At 41.1% G+C, this 18,681-nt stretch overlaps 1 protein-coding gene across 2 annotated transcripts in view; it reads left to right on the top strand.

Moving 5' to 3' along the window:
- Positions 1-18,681, top strand: part of ITGA8 (integrin subunit alpha 8) — a 521,482-nt gene that overhangs the window by 286,266 nt on the left and 216,535 nt on the right. For both annotated transcript variants that reach the window (XR_003941853.1, XM_030199982.1), the window contains exon 14: positions 10,863-10,908. Coding sequence is in view for 1 of the 2 variants with exons in the window: in XM_030199982.1 (XP_030055842.1) it covers positions 10,863-10,908 (46 nt within the window). In the remaining variant the exon portion in view is untranslated. The remainder of the gene's footprint in view (positions 1-10,862; positions 10,909-18,681) is intronic.

Here is an 18,681-nt window from a genome sequence, read left to right as displayed (position 1 = left end):
TGTCATTTCTATGTAACTTGCAGTAACCTTAAATACTCTTATGTTATTATGATATAAATTGTGTTAGTGCCCTTTAACACATGTTAAATTGGTAAATAATGCGCATTATAGCCGTAACACAACTTGATATCTACTCCTTTATTTCCTTACTTTCTTTTAATCACCCTAAAAGAATTATACTGCTTGAGTGAACCTGTGCTTAGGATGTTGTGGAGGCAGCATGCATGGTCTCTAGGGTGAAGACCCCCAACCATCTCTCAAATTCCACTTCTGGCCAGACATGACTTATGCATACACCCCCAAATTCTATAAATGGCACCTAAAGTTAGTTTCCCAGTTACGTGCCCAGTTATAGAACAGGATCAGTTACATGTGTAACTTAATTAGTTAATTGGTGCTATATTGGCACTTACTGGGAGTTATTTTTATTTTAATATTTTGTTTATTGGGCAGGTAAACATTCAGACAGAGAAAGGCATTAGTTTACAAATTGTAAGCTTGGATCTAGTTAAACATTCTAAGTCTATCATTTAAACCATTCCTAAAACTTCAAACTCCCTTATTCCTCCTCCCCTTGCCTACCTCTATATTTCCCTTTTATCTATTCCTCCCCCCCCCCCCCCCTTAGCCCCTCCACCCCTTTTCCCTTCTTCTCGGTATCTGTCGGTGGATGGTCTGGTTGTGGAAATCAGTTACATGTTGAGAATACGGTCTCTGCCTCCAGGGGGTATAGTCTGCCAAAACGGGGTCCATACACGATAAAATTCTTTTTCCTTGAATCTCGAGTCTTGCTGGTTAACCGCCATTCTGTACTCGAATCTCATATACTCCATCATATAGCTATGCCATTGCTGGACTGAGGGTGGCTTATTTGTAATCCATTCCAGGAGGATCAGTTTTGTAGCTATCATCACTGCTCTGCGTATAAATCCCCTGAATCCAGTCGGAATGGGTCTTAACAAAGTGAAATGTCCAAACAGCATAAGTGGATCCCTCTTCCAGGTCGCGCCCCACAGCAGTGAAGTGGCTTGAGTTACCATCTTCCAAAATTTCTGGGTAGCAGGGCATCCCCAGAACATGTTTCCCAGTCGCGCTCCTTCTGTATGGCATTTGGGGCAAGCGCCATCAGGCGAGATCCCCATATGAAATGCTTTGCGGGGTAGAATGTGAGATCTCATGGCAAATTTGTATTCCATTTCAGTATAAGAGGTCATCTTGGACAGTTTGTGTATTGACACAATGTACTCTCGAAATATTTGGGGGGTCACTGATCTTTCCAATTCAGTACTCCAAGCGTGCGCCAGACCCCGAAAATCTGGTTCTTCAGTTGTGTCTCGTAAATGTCTATGATGTATGGATAGCGAGACTTTAGTTTGTGATTGAAGGGAGTATGCTGAGGATAATTCCTCCTGTACGTCTTCTGTTAAGCATTCCCAAGGTAGGCTCTGTATATAATGTCTTAATTGCAGGTAGTGCATGTAATCCATCTGACTTACTGGGAGTTAAATACAAATAATTGGCCTTAACCACTAATTGGCACTAATTAGCAGATGTGCACCTAACTGACTTATGCCCCTATTCTGTAAACTGAGCACCCAGCTTCTCTTTTACACAACTACAAAGGGGTGTGGCAATGAGAGGAGCATGAGCGGGTTGAGGTGTTCCCTGTACTTACATAAGAATGTAAGAATAGTTATTCTAGGGCAGACCAATGGTCCATCTAGCCCAGTACCCTGCTTCCAACAGTGGCTAATCCAAGTCATATGTACCTGGGAGATCCCAAATAGTAGTAAGATTTCATGCTACCAATCTCAGGGACAGCAATGGTTTTCCCATTTCTATCTCAATAGCAGACTGTGAACTTTTTCTCCAGGAACTTGTCCAAACCGTTTTTAAACCCAGTTACAATAACTGCTATTACTGTATCCTCTGGTAATGAGTTCCAGAGCTTAACTATTTGTTGAGTGAAAAAATATTTCCTTCTATTTTAAAAGTATTACCATGTAGCTTCATTGGTGTCTCCTAGTCTTATTACTTTTTGAAACAATAAACAATCGATTCACGTTTACCTGTTCTGCTCCACTCAGGATTTTGTAGCCCTCTATCATATCCCCCTTCTGCTGTCTGTTTTCCAAACTGAATAGTCTTAACCTCTTAAGCCATTCCTCAGATGAGAGGAGTTCCATCTCCTTAATCATTTTGGTCACCCCTTTTTTGAACCTTTTCTAATTCTGCTATATCGTTTTTGAGATACGGTGACCAGAATTGCACACAATACTCAAGGTGAGTCATACCATGGAGTGATACAGAGTCATGATAATATTCTTTGTCTAGGTGCACTAACAGATTTAATGCACGCTAAATGATAACATGTTTATAGGAATATATTAAGAACATAAGAATAGCCATACTAGGTCAGATCAATGGTCCTTCTAGCCCAGTATCCTACTTCCAACAGTGGCCAATCCAGGTCACAAGTACCTGGCAGATACCCAATTAGTACCAACATTCCATGCTACCAATCGCAGGGCAAGCAGTGGCTTCCCCATGTCCATCTCAATAACAGACTATGGACTTTTCATCCAGGAACTTGTCACCTTTTTTAAACCTAGATACACTAACCGCTGTTACCACATCCTATGGCAGCAAGTTCCAGAGTTTAACTATCCTTTGAGTGAAAAAACATTTTCTCCTATTTGTTTTAAAAGTGTTTCCATGCAATTTCATTGAGTTTCCCCTGGTCTTTGTTCTTTTTGAAAGAGTGAAAAATGGATTCATTTCTACCCGTTCCACACCACTCAGGATTTTATAGACCTCAATTATATCCCTCCTCAGCCACCTCTTTTCCAAGCTGAAGAGCCCTAACATCTTTAGCTTTTTCTCATATGAGAGGAGTTCCATGTCCTTTATCATTTTGGTTGCTCTTCTTTGAACCTTTTCTAATTCCGCTATTTATTTTTTGAGATACGGCGACCAGAATTGAATGCAGTATTAAAGGTGAGATTGCACCATGGAGCCATTATAATGTATATTGTAAGCAGTATACCATGCCATACTTTGTATTATAATGTTTGATCTATTCGAATTCCTGCAAAAAGGCAGTAAATAAATCCAAATAAATAAAGAAATAAATTCATCATGGCCTAATCATTAGCGCATTCAAAATCCATTAGCACACATTAGTAAGAGGATCCCAATGCTTGCAGGATTAGCTGGTGCAGGGAAAGGCTGAAACATAGTGCAAGGGGAGGGAAAGGAAAGGCCAATGTCACTATAATCCATGTAGAGATCATTTCTGATTGGTAAGGGAATGAGCAAAACAAAACTACTGGGCTAGAAAAACATGGTTCCCCTTTCTTTTCCAATTGCTTTTTTTCCTTTAGAAATCAATGAAATAACAGAGCTGAATATTCCTATGCAAACTGCATCTTAATATTTGCTCATTAACCAAGAGTCTGTTTTCCTTTTATGTTTTGAGTCAGTTTTTTTTTTCATTCCATGATATAATTGGACTGTAGAGGCATTTTTGTTTTGTTACTCATTTAAATGAAGAAAGGCAGCAGAGAAGGAGAGTTCCTTCAAATAAAAATTATATGCTAGAAACAGTAAAACATATCTAGCTTTTTGGCAGCTAGACAAAATGTTATCCTTATGGTTGGAGACCATAAAATATTTAGTTGACAACAACTGTATGTAATTCAACAGTCAACACACCAGATCTTCAAGCTATAAATAGGTCTTAAGCCAGTACTCTGGCTTGAGAAATTCATTACACTGAACACAAGAATGAGCAAACAGTTAATTTGAAGTTTATAGCTCTGCTTTTAAAGCCACTGACATACTCAGCATGTCTATAACCAATCCTGTTCCATCAGGGTTCAATCAAGCTGGAGAGCTCAACAACGTTGGACTTTTAAGAGTGGATTAAAATAAACAATTGTATAGAATAGTTTGGGTATAATTAATCTAATCTGGAGGGACTATATCAATGTTTATTAAGCCAGTCATGAAACACATCTCTAGCTAGTCTGTTTTCAGAATGTATATTCATGAGATAAGTTTCCATGTAGTGCATGAACATTTCTTTCTTGCATAATCATTGTGAATGTTCTGAAAACCAGAGTGGCTAGAGAATGGTCCAAGACCAACTTAAGAAACACTAGACTAAATGACCTCCTGTGTTCCTTCTTGCCTTATCAATCCTTGATTCTCACTTTTTATTCATAGGAATAGATTTCCAGTTTTATTTTTATTATATTTGTTCTCCTTCTGCTTACCTTAGGTATATAAATCAGTCATCACGTCACTAAGTTTATTATTAGATAATAATGTACATTAGTTCCAACAGTAGATATATAATTTTTATACAATCACAAAAAAAGCAGGTATGTTTTTTGCAGTTCTAACCTTTTTCACATTCAACAAATTTCATCGTGTGCTTCTACGTCATTTATTTTGCATAATAATTCAAACGTCATTTCCCGCCTATTGGCTTTTTAAACTGGTGCCATTCACAAGCTTTCTGTTTACTTCATTAATGTCACAGATGAGTTTCACCATGGCGTTCTGCAGCACAGAGCTGTTTTAACCTACAGGTAAGTAAATCAATTCATTTCTTTTAGAAAAACCGGCACTATGATTTAAAATTTACAATGCGCTCAATAGACATAGAAACATAGAAACATGATGGCAGATAAAGGCCATATGACCCATCCAGTCTGCCCTTCCTCTGTAACCCCTAATTCTTCCTGTTCCTAAGTGATCCCACATGCTTATCCCATGCCTTTTTAAATTCTGGAACAGTCCTCGACTCCACCACCTCCACCGGGAGGCCATTCCACGCCTCCACCACCCTTTCTGTGAAATAATACTTCTTTAGGTTACTCCTAAGCCTATTCCCTCTTAACTTTGTCATATGCCCCCTTATTCCAGAGCTCTCCTTCATTTGAAAAAGGCTCTCTTCCTGTACATAAATGCCCTTGAGATATTTAAACGTTTCTATCATGTCTCCTCTCTCCCTCCTCTCTTCCAGCGTATACATGTTGAGGTTCATAAGCTTTTCCCTATAATTTTTGCATTCAAGACCACTTACTAATTTCATAGCCGCCCTCTGGACCGACTCCAAATGAGGCCTCACCAGAGACTTATACAATGACACTATCACCTCCTTTTCCCTGCTGGTCATGCCTCTCTTTATGCACCCAAGCATCCTTCTGGCTTTGGCCATTGCTTTTTCTACCTGTTTGAATGTTTTAAGGTCATCAGACACAATCACCCCCAAGTCCCAATCTTCCTTCGTACACTGAAGCACTTCACCCCCTATACTGTACTGTTGCCTCGGAGTTTTGCGACCCAAGTGCATGACCATGCATTTTTTGGGATTAAACCTTAGTTGCCAAATATCGGTCCATTCCTCTAGCTTCGCTAGGTCCTTCCTCATGTCATTCACCCTTTTGCAGAGTTTAGTGTCTTCCACAAAGAGACAAACCTTACCAGACAGCCCTTCCGCAATATTGCTCACAAAGACGTTAAAAAGAGCCGGCCCTAGGACCAATCCCTTTGGTACTTCACTGACGACATCCTTTTCATCATCTTTGATATGTTTTTTGACTGTACTTAGATATTAATTTTTGGCGCCATTCTTTCAAGATGCTCTCGGTAGTGTTTCCCTTGGCATGAATGATTACAAATCTCTGGTGCACAAGCCAGAGGATTCTGGACGTCCTTACCATGAGAATGACATCATCGGTTTGTTTTTATTTAAACCTTATTAGTTTAGCGCTATGTCATTTAGAAGTCGGTGATATTATCTGATATGCAATACCGCGGGGAGAGGATTATTGCCAGTGTTTTTTCACTAAACACACTGTTTTGCACATATTATTTGTTTTCATTTTTTAGCTTCCTACAATTATTTTATAGTTTTCTATAATAGTTTTTTACAGAGCACTCCATTATGAATTCCTTCATCGATGCACTGTCACATATGTTTCATAGTTGACCAATTTTAAAGCGTAACATCTAGACTTATTCATTCATTTCATCATAGAATATTGTGTAAAACACATTGTGTTCATAACAACCTATCGCACAAGATTGCACTTTAATTTTTCAAAATTTGCTAAGTTATGACATATTTTTAAACGTTCAGTTTTATCTTTTTTTTTGAGAAGAGACACACTCTTTGTTAAGCTATTAGCCACAACACAAGAGGTACATATATTTTAAATACAGATTTAATTAAGGTAATGATACAGTCCTGCTTATAATCGAACGAGACAAAACGCCCAAGTTCCGACCTAAATCGGGAGATGGACGTTTATCTCACAAAAACGAATAACACGGTATAATCGAAAGCTGAACTTGGACGTTTTCAACTGCACTCCATCGCGGAAGTGTACAAAGTTGACGGGGGCGTGTCGGAGGTGTGGTGAAGGCGGGACTGGGGCATGGCTATCACCCGAACAGAGATGGGCGCCTTTCGCCGATAATGGAAAAAAAGTATGCGTTTGTAGCTAGAATTTAGGGCACTTTTTCTGGACCCTGTTTTTTCACAAATAAGGCCCCAAAAAGTGCCCTAAATGACCAGATTACCACCAGAGGGAATCAGGGATGACCTCCCCTGACTCCCCCAGTGGTCACTAACCCCCTCCCACCACAAAAAATGATGTTTCACAACTTTTTATTTTCACCCTCAAATGTCATACCCACCTCCCTGGCAGCAGTATGCAGGTCCCTGGAGCAGTTGTTAGGGGGTGCAGTGGACTTCAGGCAGGTGGACCCAGGCCCATCCCCCCTACCTGTTACAATTGTGCTGCTTAATGCTTAGTCGTCCAACCCCCCCAAACCCACTGTACCCACATGTAGGTGTCCCCCTTCACCCCTTAGGGCTATAGTAATGGTGTAGACGTGTGGGCAGTGGGTTTTGAGGGGGATTTGGGGGGCTCAACACACAAGGTAAGGGTGCTATGCACCTGGGAGCTCTTTTACCTTTTTTTTTGTTTTTGTAAAAGTGCCCCCTAGGGTGCCCGGTTGGTGTCCTGGCATGTGAGGGGGACCAGTGCACAACAAATCCTGGCCCCTCCCACGAACAAATGCCATTATCGCTGAAAAGCAAAAACGCCCAGCTCACAAATTGTCGAATAAAACATGGACGTCTATTTTTTTCCAAAATACGGTTCGGTCCGCCCCTTCACGGACCCGTTCTCGGAGATAAACGCCCATGGAGATAGACGTTTTTGTTCGATTATGCCCCTCAGTGTGTATTAGTGTTTGCATACAATTATTACATTTTTACAAAACTTTTCTAATATAGTTTATATCATAAATTTGTAAGCACATGATTTATTTTTTTTAATCGATAACGCATTTTTTATGACTATCATTCATCCATCATCATGTGTTTATTTTATTCTCATCTCATTTTCATCTGCTTGTTATTTTATTTCTTTTTATACAATTAGATTAATGTTACAATTGTTTTAAACTTATGAATGTTTACAATGCAAATTTTTTATGTATGTCACTATTGTTTATTCAATTCATTTAATTTGTTATTTATCTTGCTTTTGGTCTTATTAAATAAATGGGAGGCTTATGGGATATCTGACAAAAACTCGTCTCCTACTTTGTAAAGCTTATGCATTGGGGAAAAATGTATACTTAAGTATTGGATGCAAGAAGAACCTCCCTCTTTTTGGTATTGGAGAAACAGATTCCATTAATTCTCTGGGAAGCACGGACAGCTCAGACTTCCCCAAAGAGAAGAAGGGCCTTCATCTCTATCTGGAATAGTTATCTGCAAAATATTTCCCATAATGCAAGAAGTGCTGTATTAAATAGGTTCCCAGGTGTTTCTTAAGACAAATAGTCAGACACAAGGGTTGTTTGGGGATTCTCTGTCAGGGTGGGGTGGAGAAGGGGTTAGGAAAGTAGATGTTACCAGTCCAATAATGACTTGGAGTTATAAGCATCCAAACAACAGGTCATCTCTGTAATAACTTATAGTTATGGTTACGGTAGGGTGGGATGGGGTGTGATTCAGTAAAGCAGATATAAATGGAGTATTGCTGCATGTTCATCATTATATAACCGTTTGATATTTTTACTTAAACTAGCGTTTAATTGTTTGCTGGTTTTTTTTTTGATCCAGTCAAAGATTTATAATCTTTACAATTTTGAAATATGTTGAATGTGCAGGGTGGGGTGGGCGGTGGGAAGTTTGGGTTACACGTGGAATTGTAAAACATTGAACAACACGTGTTTCTGTTTGAATTTTGTACTTTATTTCCTTGTTCAATAAAAATTGTTTACAGTTATCTTGCTTTTGTATGTAGATCAGATAGACCCCTGATGCAGTCCTTTGTGCTGAAACACGGCTGTGTCGGGTCATTTTTTAGCTGTTGATATTAAAGGCTTCCTGAGATACTTTTTTGCACAGTCCTCGCTTTCATATCCATTGCTTTTGTTGCACGTGTGGGTTTTTCTTCTCCTTTTTCTGTTGAAATCCAAGTACTCAACATCTACATCCTCGATCCAGTTCAGCAGTTATGCAATCAAAGAAATCAATCAGTTTATTTGGCACAATTTTCCATTGGTAAAACCATGTTGTCTTGGATCTTGCAAGTCACTGGATTTCAAGAAGTTCACTATTCCTTTCCTTCAGCAGCATCTCCATTACTTTTCCACACACCAAAGTGAGGCGTATTGGCCTGAAGCTCCCCACTTCTACTCTGTTCCTATTTATGTGAAGAGGGACCACATCCATTCCAGTCCTATGGAATCTTGTTAGCATTCTTTGGGCTGTCGTCACAGCTGTGTTGTACTGCCTTGCTGGTTTGAGATCATCTGCTATGATCACCCTAAAATTAGTATACTGATATTTCCCTCATTGTTCATTATGAACAGCTCTAATGTCTATTGCCTACAAAAGCATTCACTCTGCAGCTCTTCATTACTTCTCTCCGCCACACTCTTCCTTCTGAATTCCGTTCATCTGGTCTCTCTTATTTTTGCTGTTTTTCTCCATTGTTAACTTCTGCCTCTGCTCTATCAACCTTGCTGTGCCCTTTGCCTAGAGAGTACTTTCTAAGTTGTGTCATGTTCCCTCTCTGGTTTTATTCAAATTCAAAATAAAAACTCACTTTTTGGAGCATGCTTTTTATTTTTTTAATCTTGACCCCTTTTCTGTAACACATTCTTGAATCTCATGTTTGCTATGTATGTTTGTCATGAATAGATTATAAATTCTTTGTAGCTCGGAATGTGTCTTTAGTGCGACTGTACAGCACTGTGCATGCCTGATAACACTTTACAAATGAAAAGGGCAGAAAGGCACAGAGGGGAGTAACCTGCACAAAGCAGAAAGTATAACCCTAAACAAAGGCATAGAGGAGGTGATCCTCACAACTGGTTGGACCATACTGGTCTTTATCTGCTGTCTGTAATGTATAGATAGCTATTTTGGATGTCAGCACTCTAAATGCATGCATTCAATTTTAGTTGCCAAACACTTGACCATTCCTCAAACTTTTAGGTTACTCCTCAGTTTCTCAATTTTTCTATTCCATATGGTGGGTTTACCTTACTGTAGTTCTTAGTAGGAAAGGACAATCGTTTTGCAGATCTTACAGTATGCAATATGCATATGACTTATTAAAAAATAGAGTATGCAAAATAATCCCAACACCTCCGGTAAAATTGTAATATAATTCCACGAAAACCAGGGACTAAAAAGTCACTAAATATGTCTCTCAAAAATATCTGTGAAAGTAGGAAAGGCCCTCAGAGAAATAACTTACCTATATAGGACTAGATTCTATATATGGTGCCTGAAAAGATTTCTGCCCAGGCAAATTCTGTAAACCGCTCCTAGATTTAGATATGGTTTATATAATATGCCTAGCCAGTTTATAGAATACACCTAGTGGCTATGCTTGTGCCTAATTCTAGGTCCATTGATTTACGCCACGTAAAACTTGGTGTAAATAATGGCACCTAAGTTAGGCATGCAGCAAGTGCATTCTATAACCTTCTGCATAGATTTTCAGAATGCCCACGGTCCGCCCATTCCATGCCCATGGCCATGCCCCCTTTTTGGCAGCGCACATTAGAATTTACATGCACCACTTTACAGAATATGCCTAGGAAATTTTGTGTGTAAATTCTATTTAATGCCAATTAGCATCAAAATTGCTTGTCAGTTGTCGGTGCTGATCGGCTTGTTAAGTAATTAACTTGCATGCACAAATCCAAAATATGACCAGATTTGCATATGCAATTTCAGTCACGCTATATAGAATCCGGGGGATAATGGTTTGTCACATTTATAGTTGGAGGGTGCTCAATGAATGATAAATGTATCCACCCACACAAATGGTTTACATAAAACTGACTTCTATACAAGTGAGTTATTTCTCTAAGGGCCTATCCTTTCACACACATTTTTGAGAGACATATTTAGTTGCTTTGTAGCCCCTGGTTTATGTAGCGTTATATTTAAAAAATTAAGCAGCATTGCATCTAGGACCAACCTCTGTGTGCGCCACTGTTCTCTGCCACTGAATTTGACTGCAACAGTCTTAAAAAGAAGTGGTTGAAAATAAAATCCATATATTTGATTCTGCAGTGTTATTGCACTTTCTGTAACAGTGCTACAGGATTTCAGCACAATTCCCAGGTGCCTAATATACTTTGTACATGCATCAGAAGTTTTCAGCTCATACCCTGTCATATATTATTGCTTGTTCAACAGATGAAGCAGACTTGCAAGTTTATTCATGTCCTACAGTACCTAAATTAAGAAACGCTTATTTTTATCTCTGCTGAAAAGCTAAATGCTTTTAATGTTGTTTTCCTTCCAGATTTAATAGTAGGTGCATTTGGAGCTGGCAAAGCAGTAGTCTACAGGTAGGCAGCTATGAAAAATATCTTTTTAAGATTTGTTCACATCTGTTACATTTTGCAACTAATTTTCATATATATTCTCAAACAAGTTATTGAAAACTCTTCTATGTTAATGAGAGATTGTTTATGTTTGTTTAATTATTCATTTTAGAGAATTAACTATGCACACCCCAAGGTTCTGTGCATCTTGATAAGTAAAAATAAAAATAATTTTAACACCAAAATCCACAAGCAAATAGGTTGCCTTTTACAAAGCCATGTTAGCAATTAGCGGCATGCCGAATGCAATGAAGCCCATAGGAATTGAATGGGCTTCATCGCATTCAGGACGTGGTAATCACTACCGCACCTTTGTAAAACAAGCCCATAATATTCATCCCCCCAAAATACACAAAAGCCCACAATAATCACAACAGAATTCAATTAAAATTAGTAGAACGAAACACACCAGAAACGAAAAAAAAGCCTTAACCTGTTTGCAAAAAGGCAAATCTGACATAGACCTTAAATCATCTAATAAAGAATTCCAGATCCCAGGAGCAAGGACTAAGAAGGTTCTAGGACAGATAATATGTTTAACTGCCTGTTTTGTAGATGGTATTGAAATAGATTGAGTAGAACTATAAGGCTGCTTTCTTGGGGCCTCTCATGTTAGTCATGTAAATGTGTAGTTAATTATTGAGGCACCCGATATAGTGTCTTTGACCCAGAGCAATTAAACCCTTAATAATAAGAAGCCTACCAGTGCTCCTGAGTACCAAAGCATTTGCCATCTTTTATCTTGTTTTTAGGAACTAGCATAACTGTGTATTTCTTCTCTATGCCAGGGCCGCTGAGAGACTGAACCGGACCCGGGGCAGGGCCGCTACCGCCCCCCCCCCCCCAGTCATCGTCTGCTGCCACACCCCCTCAGATCGTTGCCGTCCCCTGATCGCTGCGCCCTCCCCACTCACACACACACCGATCGCTGCCGCAACAGGATCAAATTGAAATACCTTGGCTGGGGGGCATCCCAAAGCCCTACTAGAAGAAGTCTTCCTCCAGTGCTGACTGCCTGCCCCTGCGGCTGCTTTTCCTCTCAGGGCATGCTTGATTTCAAAACCGAGCATGCGCGCCTGAGAGGAAAAGCAGTCGGTCAGCAATGGGCAGAAGAGCAGAGCTGGAGGAAGCTCCAGGTCCTCCCAAGCCTTCAAGGGTGGCCCGGTGCCGGAGCTTTCTCTCTCCTGCTCCTATCAGGACCCGGTCCCTTCAGGAGCAGGAGAGAGAGAGAGACCCCAGCGCTGGGCCCCCCTTGGAGGCCTGGGCCTGGGGAATTTTGCTCCCCCCCCCCCCCCCCCCCCCGCTTCCCTCTCGGCAGCCCTGCTCTATGCCTCCTGATATAGATTGAGTCTAATTTTAGTTTTAAAATTTCCAGTTTTTCCTCTTTCTGTTTATTTGTAAACTTTGAGATTTTCTTTTTAATTTTTTTGCTGGAGATTGGGATGTGATTTTCTACGTAATTGATATACCTGTATTGTTATGTCAAATACCTATTTAAAAAGAAAAATAAGCCCATTATGTTGCAAAAGCAAGGTTAGCAACCTATGCAACAATTTAAATAGAATTACCTTAGACCAGAGTAACCAATATAACTCAAAAAGACACTGAATAATATGAACTAACCTATTTTTGCTCAAAGTTATTCTGCAACTAAATTTTGAATCATTTGTGGAGTCTTCAAAGTCATTGATTGTAAACCTATCAGTACAATATCACAATAATCCAAATGTGAGAAAATAGACTATAAAACAGTATGGAACTCTGATCTAGAAGAAGAGTCAACTGCTACAAGGTACACATCTTAAAGAATGCAGACCATACAACAGAGTTAACATAGTCAGGCCTCATACTCAATCCATTTTGATATCTAAATACATCACTGTAGCCTCTGACCATACCTTTTCAGAGTCCCTGCAAACAGTGTCTCAAATTTAGCCACATTAAGTGCCAAGTCATGACTAGCCAACCAAGCAGTAACTGCTTAGAAACAAGGGGCCAAGTCTGTAGCATAATAACTAGATGATACTGCATAAGGAACATACTACATAATACCATCTGCATAAAAATAATTTTTAAGAAACACAAAGAGGGGCATAATCGAACGGGGTGCCCAAGTTTTCCTGAGGGCATCCTCGCAGGACGTCCTCGCAAAGGGGCGGGGAAACCCGTAGTATCGAAACAAGATGGGCGGCCATCTTTCGTTTCAATAATATGGGCGGGGACGCCCAAATCTCAACATTTAGGTTGACCTTAGAGATGGTCAGCCTTAGAGATGGTCGTCCCTGGTTTTCAGCGATAATGGAAACCAAGGATGCCCATCTCAGAAATGACCAAATCCAAGCCATTTGGTCGTGAGAGGAGCCAGCATTCATAGTGCACTGGTCCCCCTGACATACCAGGACACCAACTGGGCACCCAAGGGGGCACTGCAGTGGACTTCACAAATTGCTCCCAGGTGCATAGTTCCCTTACCTTGGGTGCTGAGCCCCCCAACCCCCCCCCCAAACCCACTCCCCACAACTGTACAACACTAGCATAGGCCTAAGGGGTGAAGGGGGCACCTGCATGTGGGTACAATGGGTTTGTGGTGGGTTTTGAAGGGCTCACATTTACCACCACAAGTGTAACAGGTGGGGGGGGGTGGGCCTGGGTCCACCTGCCTGAAGTGCACTGCACCCACTAAAACTGCTCTAGAGACCTACATACTGCTGTCAGGGAGCTGGGTATGACATTTGAGTCTGGCATAGAGGCTGGCAAAAAATATTTTAAAAGGTTTTTGTTTGAGGGTGGGAGGGGGTTAGTGACCACTGGGGGAGTAAGGGGAGGTGATCCCCAATTCCTTCTGGTGGTCATCTGGTCAGTTCGGGCACCTTTTTGAGGCTTTGCCGCAAGAAAAAATGGACCAAGTAAAGTCGACCAAGTGCTCGTCAGGGACGCCCTTCTTTTTTCCATTATCGGCCGAGGATGCCCATGTGTTAAGCATGCCCCAGTCCCTCCTTAGCTATGCTTCCGACATGCCCCCGGGAACTTTGGTCATCCCCGCAGTTGAGGACGCCCAAAATCGACTTTCAATTATGCCGATTTGGGTGACCCTAGGAGAAGGACGCACATCTTGCGATTTGTGTCAAATTTACTGTTGCTTTTGGTTTTTATTCTGTAAAATTCAGGAGCTATATAAGTGACCAAACAGGCAGAGAGATTTTATTCTGTTTGTCTCATACAGGGAATACATAAATACTAATTTCAATTGCTGATATTCAATGAAGTATGTTACAGTGTTTGTGGAAGACTAGGGTGGATGAGCAGCAGTCCAGATATGCCAGATTGGTTCAATCACAGGGGCATCAAATAAACAATACGCTCGTTTCCAGTGGACACACCTCTTAAATCAATGGGAAAAAAACAGGAAATCACTCACAAACTGGGCTTCAGCATTTAGCACTTATATAGTCCTTTAACCATTCTAGTTGGGCTATGGGGTATAGGAGACACTGTAAATTACACTGCATATAGGTTTTAGCAACAGTTCTGTGTTCCAACTTATCTTCTATAAGGGGTATGGGATCAGGTCTCTGCCCCAAAATATTCAGGTCAACTGGGCACACGTTATATCAGAATAAGGGAACCAGGGCTCAGTCTGTCAAACGTACATCTGTAGGGACATTTGGGTCGCATTCCCCTCTTGAACAGTGGATATAGCTCCTTAAGGAGAGAGTAGATTACTGCTGATCTGTCTGGGCACAGCAATATAAATTCCTCTCATGGGATTTATTTATATTTAGCTCACACCCTTTTCAGTAGTAGCTCAAGGTGAGTTATATTCAGGTACACTAGGTATTTCCCTGTCCTCAGAGAGTTTATAATCTAAGCTTTTACCTGAGGCAATAAAGAATTAAGGGCTAAATTCTATATATGGCACCTGAAAATTCAACACGGAAAAAATATGCCTAGGCGTATTCTATAAATTACACCCAAATTTTATAGAATAGGCTTAAATTTCCATATGGTATGCTGCGTGCCTCTCCACATGACCAAATTTAGTCGTGGCCATTTATGCCACATTTTACATGGCGTAAATCCCAATGCCTAAATTAGATGCAGGGCAGATGTATTCTATAACAGCACACATATATTTTAGAGACTCCCATGCCCCTTTTCAACTAACAGGGGCATTTTCGAAAAAGAAGGGCACCCATCTTCCGCCACAAATCGGGAGATGGGCGTCCTTCCCCCAGAGTTGCCCAAATTGGCATAATCAAAAGCCGATTTTGGGTGCCCTCAACTGCTTTCTGTCACGGGGATGACCAAAATTCACGGGGGCATGTCGGCAGTGTAGCGAAGGTGGGACTGAGGCGTGCTTAAGAGATGGGCGTCCTCGGCCGATAAAGGAAAAAAGAAGGGCGTCCCTGATGAACACTTGGGCGACTTTACTTGGTCCATTTGTTTTCACGACCAAGAATCAAAAAGGTGCCCGAACTGACCAGATGACCATGGAAGGGAATCGGGGATCACCTCACCTTACTCCCCCACTGGTCACTAACCCCCTCCCACCCTCAAAAAAAATCTTTAAATATACTTTTTTGCCAGCCTCTATGCCAGCCTCAAATGCCAGCCTCATGAAAACTTGGGCGCCCAGTTCGATTATGCATCCTCCACATGACTTAGAATTTACACGCATCATGTTACAGAATACGCTTAGTGAGTTCACGTAAATCTTAATTAATGTCAATTAGTGCTGATAATTGCTTGTTAACATCTATCTGATCGCTTTGATTACCTAGTTAACCAACTTAGGGGTCCTTTTGCTAGGGTGCACCGAAAAGCGGCCTCCACTTGTGTAGATACGTGTATCGGATGCGCACAGGTCTATTTTTACTACTACTACTACTACTACTATTTAGCATTTCTATAGCGCCACAAGGCATACGCAGCGCTGCACAAACATAGAAGAAAGACAGTCCCTGCTCAAAGAGCTTACAATCTAATAGACAAAAAATAAATAAAGTAAGCAAATCAAATCAATTAATGTGAACGGGAAGGAAGAGAGGAGGTTAGGTGGAGGCGAGTGGTTACAAGTGGTTACGAGTCAAAAGCAATGTTAAAGAGGTGGGCTTTTAGTCTAGATTTAAAGGTGGCCAAGGATGGGGCAAGACGTAGGGGCTCAGGAAGTTTATTCCAGGCATAGGGTGCAGCGAGACAGAAGACGCGAAGTCTGGAGTTGGCAGTAGTGGAGAAGGGAACAGCTAAGAAGGATTTATCCATGGAGCGGAGTGCACGGGAAGGGGTGTAGGGAAGGACGAGTGTGGAGAGATACTGGGGAGCAGCAGAGTGAGTACATTTATAGGTTAGTAGAAGAAGTTTGAACAGGATGCGAAAACGGATAGGGAGCCAGTGAAGGGTCTTGAGGAGAGGGGTAGTATGAGTAAAGCGACCCTGGCGGAAGATGAGACGGGCAGCAGAGTTTTGAACCGATTGGAGAGGGGAGAGGTGACTAAGTGGGAGGCCAGCAAGAAGCAGATTGCAGTAGTCTAAGCGAGAGGTGACAAGGGTGTGGATGAGGGTTTTGGTAGAGTGCTCGGAAAGAAAGGGGCGGATTTTACGGATGTTGTAAAGAAAGAAACGACAGGTCTTGGCAATCTGCTGGATATGAGCAGAGAAGGAGAGAGAAGAGTCAAAGATGACCCCAAGGTTTCGAGCTGAGGAGACAGGGAGAATGAGAGAGCCATCAACAGAAATAGAAAACGGGGGGAGCGGGGAGGTGGGTTTGGGGGGGGAAATGAGAAGCTCGGTTTTGGTCATATTTAATTTCAGGTGGCGTTGAGACATCCAGACAGCAATGTCAGACAAGCACGCTGAAACTTTGGTTTGGATGCAAGCTGAGATATCAGGGGTAGAAAGGTAGATTTGGGAGTCATCAGCATAGAGGTGGTAGGAAAAGCCATGGGATGAGATTAATGAACCAAGGGAAGAAGTGTAGATAGAAAAGAGGAGGGGACCAAGAACAGAACCCTGAGGTACGCCGACAGGCAGAGGGATAGAAGTAGAAGAGGATCCACCAGAGTGAACACTAAAGGTGCGGAGGGAGAGGTAGGAAGAGAACCAGGAAAGGACAGAGCCCTGGAATCCAAGTGAGGACAGGGTATCGAGAAGTATGCTGTGATCGACAGTGTCAAAAGCAGCGGAAAGATCAAGAAGAATGAGGATGGAATATTGACCTCTGGATTTAGCCAGTAATAGGTCATTGGAGACTTTAGTAAGCGCAGTTTCGGTTGAGTGGAGAGGGCGAAAACCAGATTGTAGTGGGTCAAGAATAGCATGTGAGGAGAGAAAATCAAGGCAGCGGCGGTGAACAGCATGCTCAAGTAATTTGGAGAGAAAAGAAAGGAGGGAGATGGGTCAGTAATTAGAGCCTTATTTTGGCTGAAAATGGACATGCGTCAAAATGAAAATTGGCACACGTCCATTTTGGGCCTGAGACATTACCGCCACCCATTCACTTAGTGGTGAGGTCTCACGCGTTAACTGGGCAGTAATCATCAGCGCTCGTACAATGCCAATTACCACCCAGTTATCGCCGCACACCATAAAATAAAATATATATATAAAATGAAATTACCACCCAGGCCATGTGGTAGCTGGGCAGTAGTTCTGAATTGGCGCTTGTTGAGCGCATGTAGGCGCCTACACAGCTTAGTAAAAGGAACCCTAAGTTATGCACACTGTTATAGAGTATGCTTTGATTTCTGCTCAGAAATTAAGGCGCAGTGTATAAAATCCAGCAGTAAGTGACTTGCCCAAGATCACAAGGAGCAGCAGCAGAATTTGAACCAGACTTCCCTAGCTGTCAACCCTGGTACTCTAACTGCTGGGCTATTTCTCCACTCTAGGTTTTTTCTAGTAAACAAGATTCAATTTGCCCCCTTCTCTCCGGGGTTACAGTTTTCAGGTGCCTCTTTAAAAACAGAGGAGTAGGGGAAGTATTTACCTCAATAGACTGGTTAGCAAAGCTCGGCCTCATGTCTGTCTTGAAACAGAGGTTTTTGGAATAATGTGATCATACAATTACAGTTACAATTTATTCTTACAGTTCACAATAACCATCAAGTTCTACACAGATTACAGTACTAAGATATCCAAACAACAATCCAACAATTCTTGGAGAGTTACAAAATACAGTAAATCTTATATCAACATGATAAAGATTTCCTGAACTTGTCATAGTTCTTAGTTGAACAGGTAGCATATTCTAAACCTTAGCAGTTAAAAAAAAAAAGTAGAAAATACAGATTTCAAACATACATTCTTCCCACTTGGATATTGTAACAATAAAGGATTCCTAGATATCCCTAGCCTGTCTGGATTAGGGAAACCTATCAATTCCAAAATATAAGAAGGAGCATTCCTGTATAAAATTTTAAAAATCATCACACAGCTAGCCAGTGTAATTTTGTTAACAAAGGAGTGGCCTGCTCATTTGCGTGTACTGAAAATATTAATCTGGCTGCCATATTTTGTACTGTCTGCAGTTTTTTTATTAGCAAGAATTTCAGGCAGCCTAGTAAATTAATGTTACAGTATTAGGATTAGGCTTTCAACTACAAGTTTTAATACTGAAGATGTCAGTGTATTTCTGACTTTCTGCAATTTCTTCATGAGAAAGAACTTTTCTTTATTAATGCATTTGTATACATCTTAGGAAACGAAGTAGAAATCATAACTCCTAAGATCTTCAAATTC

The sequence above is a fragment of the Microcaecilia unicolor genome, chromosome 1, assembly GCF_901765095.1.
Source record: "Microcaecilia unicolor chromosome 1, aMicUni1.1, whole genome shotgun sequence".
NCBI lineage: Eukaryota > Metazoa > Chordata > Amphibia > Gymnophiona > Siphonopidae > Microcaecilia > Microcaecilia unicolor.
This window is presented reverse-complemented; position numbering and strand designations above follow the sequence as displayed.